Genomic DNA, 27,601 nt, shown 5'->3' on the forward strand with positions numbered 1-27,601 from the left:
TACTTAGCTACTTCTGAAGAAATTATGATGGGACCCTAAAAAAAATTACTATGTACAATAATGGATTTCTATACATTTTACATCAGATGAAAACGTAAGATTCAGATAATTATTTGTTAAAAGCTAGACATTTTAAATGAGAATAAGAAAGAAAAGTATTTCTTTGTGCCCCCCTTTCCCTGTTAATGCCCTACCTGGCCCCTGGCAAAACTTTGCTAGACCCGCCCCTGCACAGTTACCAGCTGTCAGCTACATAAAAAAAGGATCCTGGTGTTATTTGTGTCTCAGAAACAGTTCCTAACTTCCCTTCAACTCAATCATGTCACCTAAAAGGTCAACCTGTTTCTCCATCACCTGTTCAGCTCTGATGATCCAGTAAGGACATCTCCTGGTTTCATCTTCATGTTTCCCTCTCACCACATATCATGACCAGCAGCTTTTACAGCTGTGACTCCAGCAAACATCAGCTGATACTAGGAATTAATATTAAATAAATTCTAACAACAGCTGATAAAGCTTAAATGTGCTGCTATTGTTTAACGCGACCTCCGCTGGTTTTATGTTTCTGACGCAAAGTGGGCGATAAACAAACAAGAGAGAAAAGCCGATCAGCTGATCATTGATCAGTTTCATGATTGAAGTAGAAACAGGAGAGGGAGGGGGGAGAATGAATGAAGAAGAGGCAGCTGTGCAGCAAAGACAGAATAACTCCAGCTTTGTGTCTTTTTCATTGTAGCTGAAGTACAGGACAAACTGTGTTCCTTTTCACCTCAATACGAAACCCGTAATATTTTCTCTGAATACGAGACGATTCCGTTTTTTACGGGACGGTTGGAAACTCTAATAACTAACCTTATAAATAAAATAAGATAAAACAAGTTTAACATCAGTAACATCAAAGCACCCGCCCAGCTGTATAGAAACTCTGTCATGCTAGTTAGTACACAGTACAAGTTATTGTAACTGACTGTTAAAAGTCAGCATAACGAAAATAAACTCCACCTAAACTTGGTTTATATCTGACCCAGATAGACTGCAGGTCATTCTTACCTGAAGTTCAGTTTACCGTCTCAGGTCTCTGCTCCTTCTGCCTTTCTGTCATCCACCTGCCAGCGTGTTGCATCTGCTGGCCTCCACCACTTGCTAATGTTACTGAATCTGTGGAAGCTCCGCGATAGCCACCACCAAACAATTGAGTTATTTTTACACATCTCCCAGCATCTGGCCAATCCACCACCTTTCAGTGTTTATACCGTTACGGAAAAAAAACAAAAAACCCATCGTCCCACCGGGCAAATGCCCGGTATGCCCGATGGCCAGTCCAGCTATGGCTGTGCATCAAATTGGCGACCTGTCTGGGACGGCCCACAACTCTGATAAGGATAAGCGGAAGAGAATGGATGGGTGGAAAGAAAAGAAAACTGTTGTTGGGCCAGTTTTGTCTCCTTTGTTGTTCTGTCCATGAGATTCAGAGATAGGAAATGTGCAGTGGAACAAATTCAAAGTGAACCTGAAGCTGCATGTATACTGAAGGAAACTGTTTCCAGGGCCTACTCCGTGGATCGGCTTCCTCCGAGGCGTGGACGTCTATCAGCAGAGAATGTACCTTCACCTATCAGCAGAGAATGTCCCTTAGTCTGTAACACAGTCAAATATATTCTCAAGTAATATTCAAGCATGCCATTCAGCGTGTTAGTACGAGCAGCTCGGGAGCAGCTTGGGAGAACAAGAAAACAGAGACTGCTTTAGATTGTCTTCCCAAAGTGACTCAACTTTATTCACAAGTACAACAGTTTATATAGAGGGTAAAATTCATGAGACAGCAGATTTATCAGTTTAAACCAGTACAGACCAAGATAAGGCAGCGTCTTCCTGCCCTTGGGTGAAGAAGCATCCTTTGTGTAGTTTATTAGTTCAGCTACAATTGTGATTATCTCAGCGACATATTTTCAAGGCACAAAACGAAGAGTTCTTTCATTAGTGAAATCTGAAACAAACCATTTGGCCTTCAACAGGCGTCTAAAAGATTAAGAAACTAATGTAGCTGAGGGAGTGATCTCTGTGGTATTTCAACCTTGTTGAATGACAGAGTTTTCCTGTATAATGTCACTATAAAACAATATCCAGTAAATGCTCCCATGGTACTAAAATACCTAACATATACTGTAAATTAAACTTGTGTAATTTTTATCAGATATGATTAAATTCCTGCTTTCATCAATGTAAGGTAAAGGTAATTCAACAATATTCATAAGCATGTGTGCCTACAGTGGCACACCATTATGTCGCACCTTTGAAATTGACTGGTTTTCTGCCTGAACTGGCTACATACTCTGAATAGATTTACACCTGATCTTCAGTTTCCCCAGAAACCCGAAGAAGCTCAGGAGACTCAGATGTAAGATTTAGAAATATATACCATGTTCTCAGATTCTTTGAAACCTTTCTATTAAGTAGAGAGACCTTCTTCTTTGTTTCTAACCTCTAAGTTCAGTATGTAGCTCACTGAATTGTAGTAACGTCACTATTTTTTGGAAATAAAAACATATATTGTGCATATTGGGTATGCTGTGCAAATCAGTTATTTAGTGATCATTAATATGTGTTTAGAATTTACTTGATAGGTTAAAAAGTACCTGTAGGAGTATTAGTACTAGCAATACTGGCCCTGTAGTTACTTGGTATCGATCTACAGCAAAATCTGCACTACAGAGCCACTTTGATACTCTCTAATTTAAAAAACAAAACAAAAAAACTCCTAAACTTGATGTCTGGTTTTTGTTTGAACCCATTACTACTACTTCGTCTTTTACTCTTCCACACAGTCAACTGTGTGTAAAAGTGTGTATAAATAAATGTAACAGGTTTGACACACTTGCACAATCATGGATACATGCAGTTAAGCCGGTTTACTTACATCTAACGCATGACACCTAACAGCCCGCCCCTCCACCCTAAACTACAGGTTAATTATTAATTTTTTTTATGCAAAGCCACGCCTTCTTCCAACAGTGCAAACTAATAAACCACTGTTTTCAATCGACCTGATGACAGTGCGCCTTTGCTTTTCTAAAAGTTACCATCTCCAAATTCCTGCTTTTGCTTGTGATCATTCCAGCATAAAACTTTTTTTTTCTTCTTTTTTACAGACACCCGAAAGAAACGATTTGCCTCACCATAATATTATTTATAATAATTTTGTTGACAAATTTAGACCCGCTGGAAGGTCTCCTTGAACCGCACCTGACTCATTAAGCAGCAGTGATGGAGGAGAAGGAGGCGGTGTGCCGGGGAGTGGAGCTGGCATATGGTGAGCTGAGCGGAGCGCCGCCGCCGCGAGACTGCACAGCTGCCTGTTGTCATGGAGGAGCAAAGATGGCGGTCCTGGCCTATAGCCTGGGCAAACGCGAAATAAATCAACATTTTACCATAAAAAACGCGAAACTGATATCGCTGGTTGCTGTTCTTTTACTCCTCGTGTTTCACGCTGCTTCGCGGTATTACGAAGGTGAGTGCTGCTTTTATTTGATCAACTTAATGTGGATGCGGCCACTGGAAACACTTGACATTGCTACTGGTAGCTAGGTAGCTGCTTGCATGCCAGCGCTTTTCTTAGCTACTGGGCTCCGTGCTTTTGTCACGGGATGCTTTCTAGATGTTAAAGTTATCGCCTGAAAACGTGCGTGCCGCAAATAGGTGGTTTCACGCACTAAGTCTCCAAAGGAAGCGTGAATTTGACCCGACGTTATCCAGCTGGTTAGCTGCTAACACTGCCAATAGCTGTGTTTACATGTTGCTGACGTTCCTGCTGCAAGAAACGCTTTATTGCTGCTGGAAAAGCCCTGGAAAGGTTCGTGGAAGTGTATTTGTTCTGCACCTGGAGACCAATGTCATGTAAATACGCCCGACATGGTGTTTAGCTAGCTTCCTGAATAAATGCACTGTCGGTAAGACTGGCCACAAATGTGCCTGTCGCCCTGCTCACAACTTCAAAAACTCTAGATTTGCTGCTTTGTGATAACATTGTAGCTGCACGTTTCTTTGTTCCAGGGCTGTAACTTGCATATGCATAGTGCACTGGATGTATCAGTAAAGGGTTTGCTCATAAATTGGTTGACAAACAGTGACACGTCCTCAGAGCATAGAGTTGGACTATGAATAAATAAAGCAGGCTTATTTACATGTACGTCGTACCTAGGCTGCTCAGTGTGGACGTCACCCACGAAAAGGTTAGGGAGCAGAGTGTGCTATGAGCAGCTGCTTTGGCTGAGAATGATGTTGCATGCTGGTCTGCCCACCTTTCATGTTCGCCTGTTTCTGTGGATTGATTCAGCTGCAGATGGCTCCATTCATTTTGCGAACAAATGAATAGCTGGAGAGATTTATGCTCGAGCTAGATCGCTGATGGCTTCATTTTGCACTGTGGCCCCTGCCAGAGCCGTGTATTGTATGGTCCTTTTGACAGCACAGAATGAAAAGCCAGGGCACTATTGAGGCAGCAGGTTTCTGTCATAGTCGGAGCGAAACTGTGAGTGAAAGCGAGATCTTGTTTGTTTCGCCTCACCAGAAAGTTCTCTGTGTCTTGCCTCCAGGAGGGGACTCGTGTGAATGGCTGCTGTCCAGAGGACGTTACTTGGGGGAGGATGTATGGCAGCCTTATGGCTGCATGATGCACAAATACAAAAGCATGTGAGTCACACCACCTCTGAAGTTATTACACTGTATGTTTGGGATAAAGATTTAAATGTGTGGCAGTGATGTTGTGAGTTTTTGTCAGTCACTAAGGGTTTGTGGGTAATTTCAACTAAGGACTTTGGGATAAAAGATCACTCATTGACAAATAAAGGACAAAAACATTATTCACTTCAGTAAATAAATGTTTGTTTGTTTGTTTTTTATCTGTGCTTGGCCCTCACCAACCTTTTATGTTTTACAGTGAAGCCAAAACCTGCCTCTCTGAAAAGCGGGTAGCCTTTGTTGGCGATTCGCGAATCAGGCAGCTGTTTTACTCCTTCATCAAAATTATCAACCCTGAACGAAAAGAAGAGGGGATTAAGGTAATAATGAGAAACTGCACTGTTCAAGCCCAGGGTTTTTCTCACAATAGTGATGGTACAAGCCAAACAGATCTACAGATATGAGGCACAAAGATATGCTTTAACTCACTCTGCCCATTGCTTCCAGGGAAGTTTATAAACTGACTAAAAATATTTCAACCTCAAAATGGAAGTCTCTCTTCCATCACAGATGGCTCTAAATTCTGACTGATCAAGGCTGCAACCTAAATCTAATTAGAAGAGCAGACTAAGATTCATGCGTACCTATCGTGGCTGCTTTGAAGGCTGTGTGTCTTCCGTCAGCTCTAATAAATAACCAGACCATCAGGACTTCAAAAAAATGCAGTTTGACTAGTCATTCATATTTATGTGGCTTAATTGTGGCTTTTAAAAGCAATAGTTACTTTGCTCCTCCGTACTTCTCTCAAGTCTGATAATTTAACTTCAGACTATCGATTTTATGTTAGAAAAAATCACCCTGCTGACTTGTCAAATAAATAGTCGTTTTTATGAAAAGATGGAAGTACTTTAAAGCTTGATATAGATGGCATTGTGGAAATGCGATGTTTAAAAAGGTTAAAGTCGAGCGGCTTGCACAGAAACTCAACAAGATAAATGAAGCTATGGGATAACCCTATAACTATACAGTACTAACTGTTTTGGTCTCAAGCTGGGACAAAGCATCACTGACTGTATGTCACACTTCCTCTCTGTCTGTCAACTTCCTAACATCTGAAGCATGAGGACATTTCCTTTGAAGACAAGAGCTACTCTATTAAAGTGGTGAGCTATTTATTTATATATATATTCCTGGTTTTAACATGTTCTCGGTTTATGTTTTTTTTCTTCTAAACACTCTGCCACAAGATTTCTTTTCAAACTTCATCTTTGTGTTTAGGACTTTCTGTGGTACCCCGAGGCAAATAATTCAATGAAGGAACGCTTGATATCATGGACACGTGTGAGTAACGGTAACAAGTGGGGGAAATTGCGAATCAAGTGCCGCTCGTAAACTTAAGTGCGGCGTCTCTTTTGCTTTGCAGGAAGGTTCAGCAAAGCCAGATGTTCTCGTCCTCGGAGCTGCCACGGTAACCTGCGTAAATGCCTGCATGTTTTATATGAGACAAGTGTGACGTGGTGGCTGCCGATAGTTATGTCAGTCCTGACTGTTTATCCATTTACACAGTGGTCCATCAAGTTGCACGGTGGCAGCAGTGAGGCCCTCCAGCAGTACAAAGTCAACTTGACTGCAATCATGGGGCAGCTGGAGAAGCTGGCTGAGCATGGGGAGGTCTACTGGGTGCTGCAAGGTGTGCTCAGCTTCAGCCACTCGCACAATACAAGATCTTTTTATGATCATAGACAGGCTTCTAAAGTATGAGGCATGACTGGAAAATATTAAGACTCATTTGGTGTTAACATACAGAGGAATTAATAGTTTCCAATCCGCACACACGCCTAATAAATTTGCAGCTGTACTTCACATCTGTTTGTTAAACATTTTCCATTTTTAACTTTTTGATTGTTAGAATTTACTGCAAACAACAAACAGGCAAAATAAATAAGGTGCCACACTGACATCTCTGAACCTCCTACTTAGCATTTCACACTCAATAGTCATTTCCCACGTTGCACAATGGTTGTTCACTTCATGTTTCCATGCATGGACCCTCTTGATTAAACTCCTTCTGCAGATCCAGTAAATGAAGAGGTGTTAAGTGAGAACAGGAAAATGATCACCAACCAGCAGCTGGAGCTGTACAATGAAGCAGCAGTGGATGTGCTCAACAGCAGCAAGCGTAATGGCAGATCTCGGGTCAGACTGGTGGCTGCTTCCCGTCAGGCTGCGCTGGAAACCATCATCAAGTCAGATGATGGTTTGCACCTGCCTGAGAGCACCAGGAGTGTGGTAAGTTAATTAATGAGTCCAGCTTTAGTGCGGTTATTTTATCGGTATCCTTGATTAGTACCCACTTCCCCTTCACCTCTCCTTTTAACCATCCTGGCAGGGAGCCATGATCCTCATGAACTCTGTGTGCAACAAAATACTGAGGCCCATCGACGGTTCATGCTGTCAGACGTTACGAGCCCCTAACTTGCTCCAGAAACTGTCGGCTCTTTTCTTCCTTGGCTCAGCCGTGGTCATCATGGTCTTCCACATCCTTGGCAACAATCGCCACCGCCGACACGTGCCCCCTGATGTGGAGAGCCTAGAGGAGAAGAAGCCAGCCACTGCAGCTGTTCCCCCCGGCCCAAAAGCACCTTTTCAGGCTCTCTGCAGGATGGGCGTCATCATGGGCTATTTTTACCTTTGTGACAGGGCAGATGTGTTCATGAAAGAGCAGAAGTTTTACACGCACTCCACGTTCTTCATCCCTCTCATCTACATATTTGTACTGGGAGTGTTTTACAGTGACAACAGCAAGGAGGTGAGACGGTGCTTCTCAGTAAAGTTTTGTTTTTGCGTCAAACAGCACAGTATAACAGTCTCTAAATAATCTCACTATTTTATTTTTTTCTTTGCTTCCACGCAGGCAAAATTACTCAACCGAGAACAAACAGACGAGTGGAAAGGCTGGATGCAGCTCGTCATCCTCATCTATCACATATCTGGAGCGAGCGCTGTGAGTCCCAATTATGTCTACAAAAATCAGTTTGAGTCTCCTGCTGTGTATGTTGATGTCTGAAGAGCCTGATGGTTATTTTTCTGTCTTTCAGTTCATCCCAGTGTACATGCATGTGCGGGTGTTGGTGGCAGCGTACCTATTTCAAACTGGCTATGGACACTTTTCGTTTTTTTGGCTCAAAGGAGACTTTGGACTTTACAGAGTGTGCCAGGTTAGGGGTGCTTTCAGTTATAGTTTAACTTTATATTCTTATTGACATTTGTTTCTCAGTCATAGCAGACAATCATGCACATGAGGTGTAATAGAGAAGTTCTGTCCATAAAAAGAAAAACAATTGGACGATTTTCCAGTGCGCTGCTATTTTTTGGGGGGGGATCACCTCCGCTCTGATTACATGCATGTGACAACTTTGATGTCTCAGACTTGCACAAACTTACATCAGCTCTCAAACTTTCAAGTAGAGGATCATTATTGGTACTTTGGTCACCCAAAGACCAAACGGCAGTGAAAGAAACCTCAATGTTCAAGACCAAAGGCGGTGCATAAGGACAACAACACGCACCATGACCTTTTCCTCTAGATTCAGACTGTGGTATCCTGCAGGAGAACATTCATCACTCATAATCTGCCTGACACGCCACGCATTGAACACTCACCTACACAAAAACAGTCCTTGTCCTCCACTCCACACTGGCTCCCTGTGACTTTAGATCTCGTCACCAAAATAAAACTTAAGTTGAAGTGTTGGCGTTTCCGCTCTGTGAACAAAATCCAGTGGTCAAAACTAGGGATTCAGTGACTGAGTGATTTTTAAAAATGGCAGCTGTGACAATAACATTATGATTGTTATTACAGAATAATTTGGGTTCAGATAAATAGTGTGATTTTTGGGTATCTGCTTAGGTGTTTGTGTCATATTCATTCACAGGTGCTTTTCCGTCTGAACTTCCTGGTGTTGGTGCTGTGTGTGGTAATGGACCGACCGTACCAGTTCTATTACTTTGTTCCCTTGGTCACATTCTGGTTTGTTGTCATCTACACCACAATGGCTATGTGGCCTCAGATCCTTCAGAAGACGGCTAACAGTAGGTGTCAAATTACTGACCTTTATATACTCCGCTCAGTCGTGTCCTGCACTGTGTGAATAAACACAGTTGATTAATTCATGTCATAAGTGCAAGCAGCAGGGTTGCGTTTCATATGTCTTCCTTGTTGGACAGGTAGTGGCGTCTGGCATTTTGGAGTCTTGGCAAAGTTACTGGGCCTCCTGATGTTCATCTGCTTTTTTGCCTTTTCACAGGTGGGTCAGCTGAAAGCGTTCTTAAGTGTAACTCTACTTTCTTTTAATTGCATATTTAAGTTTAAGAGATGTAAATGGTCACATGTCCTAAGTTGTTCACGCAGCACCATATTGACCACTAAGCTGTGCTATGATTTATTTTATTTTTTAAATCGGATGTTTACTCCATTTTTAAAATGCTACTTGTTTTATGTAATTTCTGTGTTTTGCATTATGACTCCAGGGCGTTTTTGAGCGCGTCTTCTCTGTGTGGCCCATCTCTAAGCTCTTCGAGCTGAATGGCAGCATCCACGAGTGGTGGTTCAGATGGAAGCTGGACCGATTTGTAAGTCAAATGTGTTTCCTCAAGGTGCAGCCAGGCTTTTGTCCACTCGTGTTTCACATGACAGAACCCCCCCCCCCCCCCCCCTTAATTTTTTTTAAAATTTTTATTTTTTTAATATATTTGTTACCGAAGTGATAACAAATTTTCTGGCCTTTGCTGTAATCTTTTAATGTGTTGGCACTCCTCTGCAGGCGGTGATACATGGCATGTTATTTGCCTTCATCTATCTGGTGCTGCAGAAGCGTCAGGTACTGTCAGAGGGAAAAGGAGAGACTCTCTTCTCTGCCAAGATTTCCAACTTTCTCCTCTTCCTCTCTGTTGTCTCCTTCATAGTAAGTCTGCATTTCACATATTTTGGGTCTTACCAAAATACCCGTGCTGAGCATTAGTTCTTAATTTAGATCAGTTATCATCTGTTACATAATTCTTCTAATCTAATGCTAAATATTTATTTTTTTTAAATTTAGACTTCTTTGTATATTTAAGTAATAAACACAATGTGCAAAAGGGAATGCTTAAAAAGGAGCCATGTTTACTTATGTGACAAAGCCTTGGAAAGTTCTTGTTGTACTAACTGGAGATTACAGTATCAGCTTAACTTACTGGCTGTTTGGAAAAATGTGGCACTTAAAATCTTCTCCACGTCATTCTAGACTTACTCAATATGGGCAAGCAGCTGCAAAACCAAAACCGAGTGCAACGAGATGCATCCCTATATCTCTGTGGTCCAGGTACAGTTTTTATCTGTCCTTATCTTTGTTTCTTTGGCTTTTCACACATGAAGTGTTGGTGCGATCAAGTCTGAAAGTTTCTCTGAGTCCGATTAGTTGTTACTGCTGGAAATCCTGCATTTGATTTTGGGTTAAGAGGTGGCACCTGGAGGCAGGACTGATGACGCTGAGGCTTTAAATGCCTCATTCTCACATTAGCTCAGATGAACAATATACAGAGTTTGTGCTAAAAAGCTGGAAGGTTAAAGACTGTTTAATGTCTGAACTGTTTGGGACATCTGCGCTTTCGCCCACTGTTCTGTGTTGATTGGCTAATTCACATGTTTGGAAACAACCCTGACATCAGAGGCCTGCACTGTGATGTTTCATGCATGTAACTTCAGGGTATATTGCCTCGGAAACCTGTACCACAAACAAGATTAGAGATCATCAGGTGTGAAATCGCTGTCTGCTGACCAATCAGTTCTCTGGAAAATAGCATCACCATTCCTGTGCGCCATCAGTAGAAAGGTCTAAGTTTTCTAATAGTGTCTAATGTCTTTGCCTTTCTCTGATCAGTAAGAAATATAAATTATTAGAGGCAACTTTATTATTATTTTTTTCTGTTGTCTAATTTTAAATTCATTCTTTTACTTTTATTCTTTACTTGCTCTCAAACATCACTGATGTTGCAGCTGAGAGAATAAAAGCTAAAGGTGTCTTTTTAAAGATTCAATCCTGGATTAACTGACGATCTAGCTTTGTGTCTGACTGCTTATCATGCCTCCCAGTGTAAGGCAAAGTGAATCCAGATAACCTGGATATGATGAGCTTTCTTCGTAGTTTTGGCCCATGTCATCTGAGTCGTGAAGTTAAATTTACTACTTAACATGATTTCATGACAGTCTGATATGATTGTGAGACCAAGCCTAATAGCTCACCATGTTATCTACAGTCAATTCACACTGGAAAAGATATGTTTTCTACATATATTGCCACCATTACTATATTTAACCATTCGTCTGTTTACACCACTTTAGTGTTTACAGTTCTTCAACAAGCTTGACCTGCTACTTTTTTAGTGATAAGCATGATTTACCTGTTGTAACGTCACACTTGGATTCCTAAAAATGTCTGTGATCTGTTTTGTGGGCAGATTTTGGCCTTCATTCTCATCAGGAACATTCCTGGCTATGCCCGTTCTATATATAGCTCATTCTTTGCATGGTTTGGAAAGATCTCCTTAGAGGTAAGGTTCTCCTTGCTTTAGAGTCACAGTTAGCAATATAACCCTTAAATAAATCTCCAATCACAAAAGACTAGAGTCTTATGAGAGGTGTTTTTTAAAACCATGCTTTTTGTGTCCCACAGCTTTTCATTTGCCAGTACCACATATGGCTTGCAGCTGACACCAAGGGGATTTTGGTCCTCATCCCAGGAAACCCCTCCCTCAACATTTTGGTTAGCACCTTCATCTTTGTTTGTGTGGCTCATGAGATTTCCCTCATCACCAACGACCTGGCCCAGGTGGTCATCCCCAAAGACAGCATGGCTCTGCTGAAGAGACTGGGGGCCATGGGGATTCTCAGTCTCGTTATACTGCTGGTGTCCAGGGCTGGCCAGCCCACACCTGGCGCCTGATGGACATCTCCTGAGGGGATCTGGGGGAGGGGCGGGAGACCCACTAAGACCCTGCTGAGATTGAAGTGAGGTACAGATGGAAGTCAGGAGGCAGCCTTGTGTTTTAGCTACTGGTGAGACGATGTTGGCAGCGGTGACCCTTGGGAGAACAAAGTCTGTCCGCTGGCCACATTTGAGCAGAGTCCGTACTTTTCTGACTGCTGTGAAAGTCACACACTGAAGAAAAGACAAATTCCCAACAGAGAAGGAGTCACTCCTTTAACAGCAAAGTCAAAATTGTGGGAAAGGAGTTTAAAAAAAAAAAAAAAACACACAAAAAAAACCAATGAAATGTTTACAATATCTGGTTTCAGGATTTTGGAAATGCAGAATCTAAAAAAACAAAGCACGACGTCCTCATTTTAAGACTCATGCCTGCTGCATTTGGCAGCGTCGCGTCTGTTTAGCCAAACGCTGATAATACGTTTTTGTTACATGCAGAACTTCCTGTAAATCGCTTTGGGAGGGATCACCTGGCACACACTCCGTCCATGTTGTGCAGTAGCAGCTGAAGGAGGGATTTCACTCAGGTGGATCCATAACCTGCATATTCAGATATCTACTCTTTTACAACAAATGCGTTAAATTGTGCTGCATTTTTATCGTCAACATTCGTTGTACAGTATTCCTGGTGACTTCAAACTGCGTCAGATATCTAAATATGAGATATATGGACCAACGACTGGCTCGGATGATCAAAGAGTGACTAGAGTCAGAAAACTTGGAGTGCAATGGTTAATATGTTGGAATATCCTTCGACGTGTTTTTGCTGTGTTTTATTTTTTATTTTTTATTTTTTTTGTGCGTAATTTTGCTGAAAGGCTGTGGTCACCTGCTGTAGCGCTGAAATTCTATGTGACATGTACAGTATTTAATGATTTAAATTAAGTTTATATTTTATACGGTTTTTTGGAGGGAGGGTGGGGCAGGTGGGGGCTGGCTTTGTTTTATTTTATACTCTGCGACTGCTGTTTGTGACGGAAGTGTTCTATAGACAATTTTGTATCCATCCCAGACCCTCATAGACAATTACCTGATGGTGAGGTTGATCCTTTTAGCCGTCTTGTCTCATCTGTAGCTTACTTCCTAGTCTGTGTATATTTGTACAGTAGTGACAGATTTATTTTATACAGCGTTGCTTCCGCAGTAATTTTGGTCTGTTATTGTTTTTTTTTTAATGTCCATTGAAACATGCCTCATACCTCTGGCAGAAAGTGTACCAAGTTTCACATGCTGTTCTAAGCAAACTGCTGGGTGACAAATTAAAGGAAAACCTTTGACCTGTGCAGAAAGGGGCTGTGGTGGCTCTGAAAGGCTGCAGGGGGGCGCTGTAGATCAACTTGTTTTGAATGACTGCCTTTTAAACCAATGATAAAATTTGTCCCTATGGGAGTGGTTTCTCCCACAAGCAATATGACACCACCACCCCCCACCCCACCCCCCCTTATAGTCACCTGAGCTCAACCTAACTTGCATAGCCTGAGAGATTTTAGATTTTTATTTTTTTTCCTTTCCTACTGATCTTGGAATTTGCTCCACATCCTTCAAAGTACAAGATGATGGAAATTATGTTTACCCAACGCCTCACTAAGACACTTTATTTTTTTTATTTCCATTAAATTGTTACCAATCTGTTTTTCTTGAGGTGCCACAGCCACTGAACTTTGTAGTCAGTGACTGAAGTGATGTCTTAGTGATGCCTTTTAAACAGACTGTGTGGTGTTTTGTTTTGGGGGTTTTCCCAGTGGCATATACCTACAGTACATCTTCAGATGAAGACTTACATCTGTGATGCAGCTGTGATCATAAACTTCCATGTTTTAGGCACTTTGTATGGGGGGCCACAACCACATCATTTAGAAACCACTAGGTAATGCACTGAGTGAGCTGACATTACTGTTAAGGAAAAATGTCGTACATTTCATCAGGCGGTGTCTGTCCCCTCCTCATCTCCCCCTCACATGTTTGCCAGGACGGCAAACATGTGAGGGGGAGATGATTTTTATTTTAAGATCTGCTCCCCCCCCCCCCCTTTTTTTTTTTTTTTTTTTTTTTTTTTTTTTTAAATTTTTTTATTTACTTGTTGAGGTAATATTCAGCGTTTAACGTTGAGTTTAGCACAGTACCAGTGCACTTACTCAATGCACTTTTCTTTTTTCTTTTTGGCTCAATCAAATGTTGTTTGCAGATTTATGACAATATAACATAAGATGTATTGCAAATGATTTTTTTTATTTCAGCTGCCATCAGGTAGAAAACATTAAGTCATCCTCTATTCATTTATGTAATGTGGGTTCACAGCGGTACAATTTGCGCAAAATGCGCAGCTTTCATCTTTCTTTCTGGTTGTTTGGGTTCTGTTCTCAAACTGGGAGCCAAGTAAATGTTTAATTTTTAACCACTCAGCACCTCACTGTACAGATGAGAATGGCATATAGATGTTTCTATTCTCTTTGGTGTGTTAAGTTTACTGATCTGTATGATGGTTTGGGGTTTTTTCTCATCTATTAGTGAACAACCGCGATACAGTAAATTTGGTTAATGTATCGGGCCTTAATTGATCTCTTTGGTTACGTAAAAGCAACAACTATTTATACCCCGTGTAGGGCCTCTTTTGAAATATATTACATGTATTAAAAAAATTGTGATGTCTTAAAAAAAATGTGAAATGTATCCATATTATTTATAAATGCCTTTATTCATTAAGAATTAAGTTGTACATTAAGAATATCTTCATAAAAATGTGCTGTTTTGGCTTCTTTTAGTGGATGGAGTGGGAAGGGGGTGTTTTTTCTTGTTTTCCACTGGGACAGAAAGTTATTTTGAAAGAGTTTATTATCATATGACACATTGAACAAATGTTCTAACACATGGCGACGAAAGCATTTCAATATAAAACACCCTTACGCCCCGAGAGGTCCGCTGGGCAAAGCAGTATGACATACAAACATATTAATCACACTTTAAACATTTAAACGGATATTCCAAAATAGTCTAAGTTATCTTTATAATCGGCTAAGCTCTTCGGGTCTTTTTCACACTCACTAGTCAAGGTGCAAGTGCGCAAGTGGACGATAAAATTTTCACTGCTAACACATGCAGGTTGGCACAAATTTTAGGACAAAGGAAGAGGGGCAGCTGCAACACTGGTGCTTCTGGTCATAAATTCAGAGCTTCAGCCACCTTTCTCTCCTCAGGAATACCATTTACCTGGAACACAGTGAAAGCAACAGCTGAACCACAGAGACGTGACAAAACTTCCAGAAATCTAACACTAAATACAGATGTAAGCAGCAATGCTTGGGATCCAAGCAGACTGCACACACTTTGTTAGTGCTTATTGTTCGCTGGTAACTGATGCATGCTATTGACAACTAGGACTGACAGTTTGTACCCTGCCTGGTCCCTTCCTACAGTAGCTGACTTGCAAGCATAATAATTTTATGCTCTGTCTAATTTAAAGGCCTGCAAAAGCATCACAGTTGCAGTTAGTTGCAGGTGTTAAATAGCTTATTAAAGCATGATTTGACATTTAGCAAAATAAAAATGCCTAACTACAATGAGACACTGCACATCACGGTAGACTGATCATGTTTTGAAGTTTATAACCTCAAGATTAACAAAGTCCACAGATGATGCTCACTTAATTTTTGGACAATTGGTCCAGAATTTCAGAGGAGAAATTAGAATTTTACTTCAGACCACTCTCTCAAGAGTAATGTCTTCTGGATTTTGCAACACAACCATTTTTAGCATGGTGAAATAAATATGGAGAAGATGAAAAATCTGAACATTTACAGTTTTTCCTGCAGCTTCTCTGCTTGGATCCCAAATTATCTCAGCTTTAAATCATGAACAGCCGGCAGCACCTACCTCCAGCCTTCGAAATGTTGACATGACATAGTTATCTCCTTTGTTAGCAGTGAACAGAGAGAGGATTCGGTTAGTGCATCATGCAGCTGATACCCGTGCTCACAGGAGGGCGCTCACACGCCAGCGTCACCATTAGTCGGCTCATGCAGCAGATGATAACGGTGCAGTGATGCAGAAGGAACAGACTGAAGTTATAAGAAACTATGAAGCCAAGTGGTTTTATATGGATTCACATTATTGATGCCAGTATAGTCCAAGAACTGAATTTAGTGAGAAGTAATATAAAGGCAAGTGAATTGTAAGTCATTTTTACTGTGAAGGTGCTTAAACCTTCAGAGGCATGCTTTACTGCACTTGAAGTCCTGATGAACATTCGGCAAGAGAGAGTGTGTTACCAATAGCAGACATCCAGGTATGCTGACTCTATGCTATGAGCTGCTGTTAAACATCTGTCATTTCAAAGAATTCCTGGAAATATACTCCTGACATATGTTCCTGAAAGTTCTAATCATTCAGCTGCTTCATATTACAAGACGGCTGTCTTAAGATTCTCACCTGATGGCCGCTGCTGTGGTATCGTAATCTGGTTTTGCAGATTCCTGAAATCATAAACAACAATATTATGCCAAAGCATGTTATAAAAATGTTTGGGGTTTTTTTTTGTTAGTTTCAAGCCCATTAAGAGAAATCATGGGACAGCTTGAAGCTCTTAAGCTCTAGTTGTACTTTCCAAAGGCCTGACTTGCTTTCTGTAGCTATAGTTGTAAACACCACATAGTTGGAAAATGCTTGAAACAACATGGCATTGTTCCAACTTTTCCATTTAACACCTATAAGCCTCATATCTGCATCTGCTAATGAGTGTGGGCGTATGTGTGGCTGTACTTAGTCATCCATCCGTCTTATGTTTCCCACCAAATCCCTGAACTCACGCCTGTGTCTGCATCAGCGGCATGCTGGTGGTCTCGTAGTTGTCGGGGTGGATGGGTGGAACCACCTCGCCGCTGACTGGGTTGAAGACGGGCAGCGTAGAGAGCGGCCAGGAGATTTCCCTGTTCTTTGACATGCTCCTCAGTTCCTTGGTGGACTTCTGGATGGAGCTGTGGTGAACCAGCTGGATGCTGGAGGAGGGGAGAAGCAGTGAATTCATATTGCAGCACGTTTCTGTGTCATGGGTAGGGGGTTGTCTCATCAAAGCTTAAGTGATGTGCACTCAAGTTTGTGCATGCACAAACAGAACTATAACATCCAACCTCACCTACTGCTGTTCTTTTTTTCTTTTTTGGGGGTTTGTTTTCCATTTGTTTGAATTAAATTTTAGGTGTAATGCTGAGTACATAGTTCTGATAATCCTACAGCTGGTCATTACATTTTTTTCAGCAGCCCACTGAATGAATGGATGCCAATGCCAACGCACGTATGAGCGTATGAATGGACATGAAACAGCCATGAATGACAACATAAATGACCAAAACTGCAAACCAAAAACAGAGGGAGAGGGAACAGAAATAAAATTTAAAAGAAGAACACAGGAGAGGTAAAACACTTACTCTGGTGTTTGCATGTTTCTTTTTTCCCTAGAAACAAAACAAAATGGATGAATTAAATACTAATATTAATAGGTAAAGCAACATCTGCACACAAGTGAATGAATGGATTGTTGGATAAAGACAAGGTGGACATGATGTGGAACACTGAGTGAAAAAATAAAAAGGGGAGGGGAGGCACACGTCTATCCCAGCCTGTAAACGATGGATGAGGATGACTGATCATCCATGTTGTGGCTATGCTTCAAAACATCAAGATGCAGATGACAAGAGTCACAGAGACCCGAGACAAACAGTGATGAGGAACTTAACTACTGCATGGTAATGACAAGCTGCAGTTAAAGTCCAGATTTCCATTCTTTTTCAGTTATCCTACAGCTAACTGAGCTTTTCAGGCTTATTTTTGTTGTCTCTCATATGGTTCTCGTACACTTTTGGCTGCTTATTGGGGTATTTGGTGCAAAATTTGCATAGAAATGTTAAGACCGAGCACACTTACACCCCTTCCCGCCTGCAGCACATAGTGTAGCCAAGGATGAAGAAGAGAACTAGCGCCACGGCGGAGGGAACAGCCAACGTGACGAGGAAGTCGGAAAAGTAGTCCCGGCTTTTCAGAGACTCAGACGGGGGTTTGTACTCCCCGAATTCGGGCAGGATCCCTGTTCCGGGTTCGGGACGTGTAACGTAAACTGGGACTACTTTGTTGATGTCAACCTTAAAAGAAAAAAAAAAAACAAAGACATAAAGATCAATTAGAGGTTGCATACTTTTAGTGCATTTTAAGGCATTTTTAGTGAATTTGTTGGAACGCATCCTCACCAGAGAAATCTTACACCAGTCGATGTGAAACTGAGCTCGGAACTTCTTGTCACAGCTGATGACGGGCTCCATCTCCTGACTGCAGCGCAGCTGGTTATGTGGGCTTTCCACCTCCCGCAGGCACGACGAGAAGGGAACATCAGCACCGACCATCACATAGACGCTAGAGGAGAGAAGAGAAGAAGAAGATGGAGTCTAATTTTACAAGTTTATGCTGAGGTTTGTAATAATCAAGTGTTCTCTCCTGCTGAGTGCTCTGCTAGAGCTAGCTTTCAAGTTCCAGCGTAAATCTTTGATGAACAACTTATGGCAGCTCATGTTGGCTATTCCCATCTGAGTTAAAGGAACTGACAGCATATCGGTGTAGACGGCTACGTGCTTTCATCTAATTTACAGAAAACTGAGGATCCCCAAAGCCCCAATTAAATTAATGTTAACATAATGTGAGTGGGCTGAAAATACTGTTGATTTGTTTGATTTAGAGAGGTGAAGAGGTCACTCATGGAGAGATTTGGCACAGACGAGCTGAACCGAGTAGAGCTAAATCTTATCCTTGAATCCTTGTAAAGGAAAATATGTAAGTAGGGGATTACTTAAAAAAAAAAAAATCACAAATGTTTTCTGTTTCTGCTCAGATGAGACCCACGTCCAGATCCTCACCCTTCTTTTAAGTTGTTAATAGGTAGCGGCACCCGGCCACCGCGGTCCAGTGCCGATGTAATGTTGATGGCATTCAGCCGCTCGGGCTGCCAAACGTTCTTCACCGCTCCCAGGAAGTCTCCCAGCACCTCACTGGCCAGCATCTCCTCCACATTCATATTTTTGATGTAGAACTCTGCTTGGTAAGGCAGGGGGAACTCTGTGCATAGAGACAAAGACACAATCAGAGAGACAGAGAGAAAGACTTAAAGAGGTTAAAGGCAGCAGGCTGAGGTAACAGTAGCTGACACTGATTTTTACCAGTCTGTCCACCGGACACTGCTTTGCCTGCGCTGCCTTGTTATGACTCTGCTTCCTTCGGGGGCCAGATGGCAGATGACATCACAGCACAGGGAGAGTGATGTTACATTAGCAGTTTGAACAGCTGCTGAGCGTTCCCCCTGACTCAGTTCATACTGTACTGCCTGTACTGTGATGGGTCAATATGGCAGTGAGCAAATCTACAGAAGCGCAGGTGCAGAGATGCTCTCCACAGCAATACAATGAAAACTCAAACTGAGGTAGGATTGTGTGGGGTTTTCACCATGACTGACTGAAGTGGACACTTCACTAGAACTATACAGTCCTTCAAGTATCCTTTCAAGACATTATGATCTTATTAGGGCTGCCACAAACGATTATTTTGATAGTCAACTAGTCACCGATTATTTTTGCGATTAATCGACTAATCAGATCATCCATTGGACGTACCAGCATGCATCTGCTCTTATATAACTATCATTAGCTTACAGCGTTAAGTGTTTAAGGTATGTGCTAACTAAAAATAAAGACAAGATGATAGTTTATTAAATTTTAATGAAATTTGCAGATTGTTTCGGTGAAGTTTAATAAACTCCTTGCTATCTAAAATATAACAGGACACCGGAGTATATTCTCAAGCATCTCACACTTCTGATAATCAGCTGTCTGCTTGACGTTTATTCAGCTGTGTAAAAACTATAACTTTAATATCAGCCAAACCGATTTACTCAGGAACAAATAAAATACTAAAAAAAGCCAAACAATAACATTTGTAAGTTATCTAAGTGACTTATATATGTTTAACCTGAGTAGCGAAAGATGGCGGTGGGTTTGAAAACTATTTGCCGGGTGTCCGGTGTTCTCACGGGCTCTAGTGAGCCCTGCCCCCGGCTAGCTATCGAGCTAGTGGGTAACTGACGTCTCCGAAAACGTCAGAGCGCTTTTGAAAATATGCGGTGTCTTGATAAACTGAGCAGATATTTAAGGTTTCCACAGCTACATTCTCACCTGAAAATATGCTAAACGTTTATTTTGTGACCCAGAAAGAATAATAAGAGTAATATTAAAACTAACTAGCTGCCGCCATTGTTGGAAACTGAGCTGGGCTGCGCTATGAATTCTGGGACACAGCTTCTTCTTCTTCGGGCTTTAGCGGCACCTGGCATCCTAGTACATGCAGTGCTGCCATCTTCTGTTTCAGTCCGTTATTACACTTTTAAATCCTACTACTTATTCCTGCGTCTTTTGTGATCTTACAAAGCTTCAAACGACGCGTCGACTATTAAATCAGTCGTCGACGATTTTGATAGTCGACGTAATTGTGACTGGTCGACTAATCGTGGCAGCCCTAGATCGTATCACATAACCTTCATCCACAGATTTTGACAAGTTGACATGAAATTGACTTATCTTATTAAAGCTTCAGAACAGCTACTCAGTGCAGTGATGTTACTTTATCGTCTGCTGTATTTACATTCCAAGACCAACGATGAACTTTTGGTTATGCTTGATAAAAGTAATCAAAGACAACATTTTCTCTTAAGGGAAGCTCATTACACAGTCCAAGTACTGAGTGTGCTTCCAGGATTTAATCAGCGAAGCTGCGCAATCTGATCTCAGTTTGCTCTAAGCTCTTATGTACAAGTTCTTCTTACCTTCTGCAGCCTTGATGTTTATGACCAAGTTGTGCCGCGCTGTCTCAAAAGTGCGCCTGTTATAGGCAGTAATCTGTAGGACACAGAGGTGAAAGTTTAAGCCCAGATCAGTCCAGCTTATAAGGCAGCAGTTCTCCAGACAAGGCTAAGCTCGATACACGACCCGGGTTCTGTACCCAGCTGAGGCGCCGTTGAACACTTTAAGCCTTTTGGGAAAAGAATTTGTACAGTAGCTTATGGGAAAGCATAACAAGTATAAAGGAATTTAAGTCTAGCATCTGCAAGAGTAACATAGTACTACGTCGCTTCCAAACACATATGCAAATCAGCTGGGCTCAGTGAAATAAATTCCAACTCATCCTTGGACTACAACTTGACAGATTTCATTGAATGTTTTAAATTTACTTAAGACTTTTGGCACAAAAACAAGCAGTCACTTTCCATAGTTGAAATAAGCAGCAGCACAAATTACTTAATCTCCACTCTTTTCACTTTGAAAGCAGTCCAACCACCCACCTCTATGACAGTGGGCTTGCCAATGTGCTCTGCAGTGGGAGAACCATAGAGCACTCCGTCACTATGTGGGGTCCTTTGGATATATCGTAGCCAGCCCGGCCTGTCGGGGTAGCCCTTCAGGTTGGTGTTGAAAGTGATCGGATCGTTGCTGGGGTCACCTGCAGACAGAGCAGAGGAACAGTAAGGGGGCCAATAACGTGCGTTATGAAATAAGCAGCGCTCTATGGAGTTTATATGCAATCACCACCTCTACAAATGTTTCAGATGTATTTAGATATTCAGATATATTGATGATATACTATACAAACATGATAATAACATGTTTTTGATCACAGTGTGAATGTGACAGCGTTATACCTGATTTTGGGTAAGGAGGAAACTCTCCTTTGAAATACTCCCTCTCCAGAACGTGGACGAACAACACGCCTGCAGACGGGTAGACATTACGGTCTGCGTGCGACCTCGACAGGATGGTGACCACTGAAACACACATTTTAAAGACAACAGAAGTAAGCAGAACATTTCCTGTATGCGTACTATTCATCAATAAAGTGGACCTTGGTGCTTTTTCATATTTTGGTACACACAATAAACACTATGTCCAAATGTTTTTGTGTAGACTGTCATATCTATTTTATTTATAGCCTTAACCAATTTAAAGTCCACTTTAATGTCCTGCCAGCAACAGCAAATGGAAAAAAAGAGAAAATGTTAAACTAGTTTAAACGTGAAATCAATAAGTGTTTGCGGTGATCTATTCTATCTGTTTCTCTTGCCTGGCATCTGCATTCTTGTAAAGGTAGAAGCATTCACTTCCCACAAACGTCAACAAGTGTGAAGAGAAAAACTCAGATTATTGCTCAGACAGACTACAGCTCTGTAAATAAGAGGCGCTTGACAAAACCAGTTAAAGAAAGGGAAAGCGTCTGAGGTACTGTGAGTGAAAGCAGCAGTAATGAGAGTCACTCATATTGTACAGAGTTCTTTTAACGCCCTCCCCCCCACTTGATCTCCATTGTGCTGTCTTTTTAGCCCCCGCTCCGTTTCAAACACAAACATTTAGTCTTTATTTGTGAAGGGCATCACTAGGGAAATGGTAGCCCCTTAACAAAAATTTACACAATGTAAGACCGGGGGTGATTTACCCATTTCTCTCCCTCTCTCTCTCCCTCCTTTTGTGTCTTTCTCTTTCATTACTTCCTCCTCTCTTGCTTCATCTTTTTTTGCTTGTGTACAGCACGGCTTTTTTTTTAGCACAGTTTTCTTTTTTTCCCTCTCTCGCTCTCTCTTTCCGTTCTCGATTTTTGCCTTCTCTGTGCCACAGTGGGTGGGAACTCAATTTTTAATCACCATGGGAGACTGAGGCCGAGTGTATGAGGAAGAAGAAGAGGGGGAGGAGGGCTTGCAAAGACGAAGGAAGGGAGACTGGACTGGAGATCTGTGCTATGAAGTGCCAGAGAGGGAGAGAGAGAGGGGGTTTGAACTGTTCTTGCCCGTGGACATACAACTCCAGACACATTAAGCAACTAGGTAAAAGCCTGGGTAAAGTCTCTATGTACATATGTGCCTTCCCACGGGCAAAGAGTGGCTGGTTTTCCCAAGTTTTACAACCCTTTCTAATCTGCTAATCAACCCAGCATTTTCTATCATTAGCATCATAATATTAAGTACTCTTCTCCTTCTACACTGAACACAGGCTGACTTTCAAGGAGAATGCACTGAAGAGAGTAATATCAGGATTTACATTTTAATTCATGTCAATGAGAAGGGGAAGTGAGCATTAGATGCAGTTAATTAATAAACCCTCAGCATCTACAAGTACACCAGTGAGACACTGCAACTCTAAAGACATAAAACAGTCCCACATGTATGTTAAACCCTCCTACAGCTGTGGTCAGTGACAGAGATGCTGAACTGACCATGTGTCTACAGCCCCCAAGGGCTCAGTCACGGCAAGATACAATCAATAGCATTTAGCGGCTGCTAAATGTGGTGTTAGATGAACAACCTGAGGTCGTATCCACCACATCTCTTTTCAAGAAAACCACCTGGGCATGACTAATCTGTGCGATGGCTCTTCTCACCGCAACCGCTGCACCCATCGCATTAGGATCTGGGTTAGTCTGAGACCAAAAATAAACCATCATTCAGTCTCAGCAGACCGCTTACTCGCTGATGACTTCGGTCGATCCTCAAAGCTGAATGCACGCCCTCGGATTCTATTATGTGACACATTGGGCCTCATTAATTCTCCGCCACACAAAGGACCACTTTCAGACCATGCCGGTCAAGGTCAAATCCTGGCTACACTGCTTTAGTCCGAGCCCAAAACTGGATGTGCTGTGAACATTTGCAAGAGATTCGGAGATGGGAGATGTAGGACATTCGAACAGCCTCAAGAAAAAACGAAGTGTTTTAACCTACTGATATTAAACCTTTTCATCCAACAACAAAGATTTAGGGATGAAGACAATTTTATTTTTTAGTCAGTGAAGCTTAAGTATGTTTCAATGCAGCAGCTTCCACTTATGGCTCAGCCAGTGTAAGTAGAGATCACTAACTAAGCTACACCGAGGATTTGCTAATAGCATCAGATCTGCTTATTTGCAGCAGGATGACTTTCTGCCAGGCCTTCTCGAGTTGATGACCAGCAGCACTTCCACCGTACACCAATACATCACCAATTTAAGGTTAATGGTAAACTGTCCACTGCATAATAACCCAGCAGTTTCAGTTGGAGGACAAAGGTAGTGAGGCAAGATGTGCATGACAACACATATAAGAAGCTAGATTTCCCCAACAACAGAAATGTTGCACTACCGTCTATATTCTCTATGAATTGCTTAAAATCATTCAAACACTGCTTTTTAATTTTTTAACCCACATGCCATCATACCATAGTAGATGATGGACAGGCCTTAGGGGTGGTGGAAATAACTAACCAACTTTATGATTTTCTGAGCTGACCTTAGACTGGGATAATGTCACGACTGACATTGGATTAGTTAAAAATGCCACTGGCAACGTGAAGAAAAGTAAACCTCCCTCCTTCAATTGGCTCCAGCTAACTGAGGCCTCAAACTAGATGAGAGACAACAGAAGGATGTCCTTTAGTTCTGCTGAGTCAGCTTCATGTGCACATGTAGTCTGGGTCATGAGGAATGCATGTGCTCCTTTGGTGTTTAGCGGGGAAGCCCAGAAAACAAGGATCGCTACTGTTGTAGTATTCTGCCAACAGAGTCTGAGAATCGACCTGTTCTCAGACATGGAAGTGAAAGTCGCTGCTGGTGTCACAACAAGCAGAAGTCAACGGATAAAGACAAGGGCGGGCAAGAAACCACCGGTTCCATCCTCTCGCGCTCAATAAATGTAAGTAAATAAAAAATGTATCTACAGTGCTCATTAGCTTTAAAACAGTGCTGCAAAGTATCGACATCACGTTAAGCAGAATAAATATTGCTTTCTGTAATAGTTAATGATTTAGGAGGAATTCTAATTCTAGCAAGGACAAGGTTTAGATGACGTTCAAATTCATTAAAGTGCAGCTACAGCAGAAGAAAGTGGGCCAAGTCTGGGGGCCAGCAGACAACTCAAAACAATAATGCCAGTATTAATGGGGAACCAGCTGAGCGTGTCACTGTGTTATGACCGAGGGGAGGGGGACAGCGGGTCAACACATGACGTGCACCACTGCACACACCCACTCACCGTCTCTGGACACGGTTGCTCTCTGCTTCAAGGCCACGGATTGCTCCACACGGACATTTCTCCCGTGTAAAGCGCTGTGTTTCGTGTCATAGGCATGCACAGTGCAAACTACTGGATCAATGGATAAAAGCATGAATGGAACAAGTTTCTTTTTTTTTAGCAGCAATTTAAACAACAACACCCAGTTTTTAAAGCACTCTGACAAAAATCTGATTCAGTCTGTTGCACCCGTCCAACATTAATTAAAGCCTGTTGTCATAGTTATTGTTTTAGAGGAGTTTGAAATGTTTTCTAAAATATTAACGTAGGCGTTTTTCACAAAATGTTAAAACCAATCTAGACAAAGTGCAAAACAAAATGTAAGCATATTGACTTGACAACAAATACTGCACTACAGACTGCCGCATTTATATCAAGCAATTTGCCAGGCTGAATTTAATGTGGCTTGTTGGAGAGGTGGCATATGGTCAGAGAAGAAGCCACTAGATTTCAGTGCAGATCCTGACACTATCTTGAAAATTGCACAACAGGACACTAGCCTTTGTGAAGGATTAGCTCTCAGTTTGAAAGCCCTTCCGCTTTCAAACTCAATAGCACTTCTCTATTTATGAGTATTAGGTCTCTGTGTATAAAGCTATAGTGTGTTTTGACTGTAGAGTAAAATATCCCACTCTCTTCATGTTAGTTAACACTATAGTAACAGTGCTGTGAATGGGCCCCTTAATTTTGAAGTTTTATCAAAGCCTGAAAAAACAAACTGGTCAACAAGTGTTTTGCTACTGGGATTCTTTTGCCTGCACTTTAACAAATTCTACTTGCTATTTTCCAAATCTGAAAACTGTTTTCATGTGGAATGTCTCATTTCCTTGTTTTAGTTATAATATCGCAAGTATTTGACAACTAGAGACAACTGGACTGAAAAGATTTGGTTTCAAGAAAAGTGAAGCCAAAATTAAGGAAGGTGTTTTTGTCTGTCCTGAAATCCATCAACTGGTGCTTGAGGATGGGTTCAAAAGGAAGCAAGCATGGGAAGCATTCATCCAGGTTGTTAAGAATTTTCTATTACATTACATTCTCATCCTGACAAAATCCATGTGATGTTGTCAGTAAAAATCCTCCCTCTCTTTTTCAATGCTTTCGCCTTTCATAACTACATGGGAATCTGCCCGGCCCGGGGCCCACCACCAGTCCCCTCTGAGTGCTTTCCCAAACCGCAGTCTCAATACATGCTCATGCCATGTGCCATTACCCTGACATATGCCCTGTGGCAGCTGGGACAGGCTGGATGGATGGATATTAAAATTGTCATCATCAGGGTTAAAAAAAAAAAAAAAGCAAAATAAAGAGCTGGTCTTAAGTTCCCAGTAGCAAAAAGAATGACGTATATATGCAGACCAGTGTTATAGCAGTAAACTGGGGCACTGAGATGACATTATCCATTACTCAGCACTTCTTTTGATAACTAATTGTTATCAAAAAGCACTTTTTAACAACATTTGCTGATTCCAGGCTATACTGATATGGAAATCTAATGTATATGTTTCTTTTAAGATTGTAACCACAATAATATCTCAGGCTTAGGTCAGTGATTGAACCTTACATCTTTCATGGAGGTGGGACTCATTGCAGAGACTGTATAGGCTATTAGTACCTAATAAAGTGGCAGCTATGAGTGTGCAGACTTTTAGGAGCAGTGTATTGAAATAAACGAACCTATTCCCTACATTAAATTTTGGATAACCTGAGCTGCTAAACTATCAGGAGCTAGGTAATTAGGCATTCATAACACACCTGTTCTACATAAACCAGGCCTGCGCTAAGAGGGGGAAAAGGCTGAAATAACGACCGACAAGAAACACAGCTAGCAAGAGAAACGTTGTTACTAACAGCTGGAAATGTAAGGTACCGTAGAGAACACAATTTGTCACTAAGTGCACTGTGAAAACCCATAACGTGTAACGGTCTAGCTGTCAAATTGGTAGCCATTTTTTCCTCTTGTCTCCTCCTCAGCCTCTTGGAAAAAAAAATGCTCAACGGCAGCTAGCTAACTGGCTAGCTAACTAGCTCGGATACTTCACCAGAGCCGAACCGTTTTCAAAGATGTCGGGATATTTCCCGAGTTCAGTCGATACGTACCCGTACCAAGCCATACCGCGACAGCTGCGGCGGACATGGTGCAAATCATCTCCCCGAATCTTTACATTAAACAGGACCGCTTTGTCTAATCGCCACTGGGTTTGACAGCCATAATAATAAGCATCCTGCAGCATTCCTCCCTCCGCCTCCTCCTGCCTTCACTGGAAAACACAGCAGGACCGCTCATTGGCTGAACATCTGGATGGAAAAACATGGTAAAACATGATGGGAATCGGAATATAGGAGCGCCACGCCTTTACCAAATGTTTCAGTGTGATGCTCTCGGAACGGTTAGATTATATCTGGCTGCTTGCAAGGAGTGGCTGCCTCTGTGTGCGTGTGTGTGCTTTGCTGTTTATCTGTCTGCTTCTTGTATTCAGACTGATGGGATTTGTCATAATAAAGCATTCCTCCCACTAAAAGCCACAGTTTTTAGTGTTTTGGGGGGGTTGATTTATTCTTGGATCAGGACTTGCAAACACAGATACACCCTCTTAAAAACATGCAAGTCACCTCAGCAGTGCTTGACCTCCTGTGCACAGCTGTAAGCAGCAGAGGCATGTTTGGAAAGTCCTGCTCCAATCTGTCCAGCCTCCCCCCCTGCAGAGACAGTCCAAGCAGACAGATGGTCATGTTTTGGCCCCCTTGGCTCCCAATCACATCTACTAAAGGAGCCTTAATTCAACCC

General features: G+C 41.8%; 3 protein-coding genes across 8 annotated transcripts in view; 2 read left to right on the forward strand and 1 right to left on the reverse strand.

Annotated features, from left to right (window-relative positions):
• Positions 1-3,058: 3,058 nt before the first annotated feature.
• On the forward strand, positions 3,059-13,758 carry casd1 (CAS1 domain sialic acid O acetyltransferase 1). The gene is made up of 18 exons (XM_004547919.3): positions 3,059-3,508; positions 4,593-4,689; positions 4,937-5,057; positions 5,796-5,840; positions 5,956-6,018; positions 6,101-6,145; positions 6,244-6,367; positions 6,752-6,966; positions 7,067-7,486; positions 7,592-7,681; positions 7,776-7,895; positions 8,613-8,769; positions 8,905-8,984; positions 9,208-9,309; positions 9,501-9,641; positions 9,963-10,040; positions 11,176-11,268; positions 11,391-13,758. Exons 1-18 carry the CDS (start codon positions 3,265-3,267, stop codon positions 11,658-11,660), a joined length of 2,505 nt encoding a protein of 834 aa, XP_004547976.1. The 5' UTR covers positions 3,059-3,264; the 3' UTR covers positions 11,661-13,758.
• Positions 13,759-14,516: 758 nt separating this feature from the next.
• sgce (sarcoglycan, epsilon) lies at positions 14,517-27,200 on the reverse strand. Of its 6 annotated transcripts, none has more exons than XM_004547915.4 (12): positions 26,914-27,200; positions 21,427-21,549; positions 21,070-21,227; positions 20,554-20,626; positions 18,599-18,797; positions 17,939-18,101; positions 17,619-17,833; positions 17,123-17,149; positions 16,505-16,693; positions 16,128-16,171; positions 15,573-15,610; positions 14,517-14,909 (listed from the first exon to the last, which is right to left on the reverse strand). In XM_004547915.4, exons 1-12 carry the CDS (start codon positions 26,960-26,962, stop codon positions 14,859-14,861), a joined length of 1,329 nt encoding a protein of 442 aa, XP_004547972.1. In that variant the 5' UTR covers positions 26,963-27,200; the 3' UTR covers positions 14,517-14,858. The 6 variants fall into 6 exon arrangements, with proteins under 6 accessions (XP_004547972.1, XP_076735536.1, XP_004547970.2 ...); XM_076879421.1 differs by lacking the exon at positions 26,914-27,200 and adding an exon at positions 24,778-24,925; XM_004547913.3 differs by lacking the exons at positions 17,123-17,149; positions 26,914-27,200 and adding an exon at positions 24,778-24,925.
• ppp1r9a (protein phosphatase 1, regulatory subunit 9A) overlaps positions 24,225-27,601 on the forward strand; it is a 51,750-nt gene continuing 48,373 nt past the window's right edge. The window contains exon 1 of the mRNA XM_012918281.3: positions 24,225-24,438. The gene's annotated coding sequence lies outside the window, so the exon portion shown is untranslated. The remainder of the gene's footprint in view (positions 24,439-27,601) is intronic.

This window comes from Maylandia zebra, linkage group LG22, assembly GCF_041146795.1.
Source record: "Maylandia zebra isolate NMK-2024a linkage group LG22, Mzebra_GT3a, whole genome shotgun sequence".
In the NCBI taxonomy this organism is placed as follows: domain Eukaryota; kingdom Metazoa; phylum Chordata; class Actinopteri; order Cichliformes; family Cichlidae; genus Maylandia; species Maylandia zebra.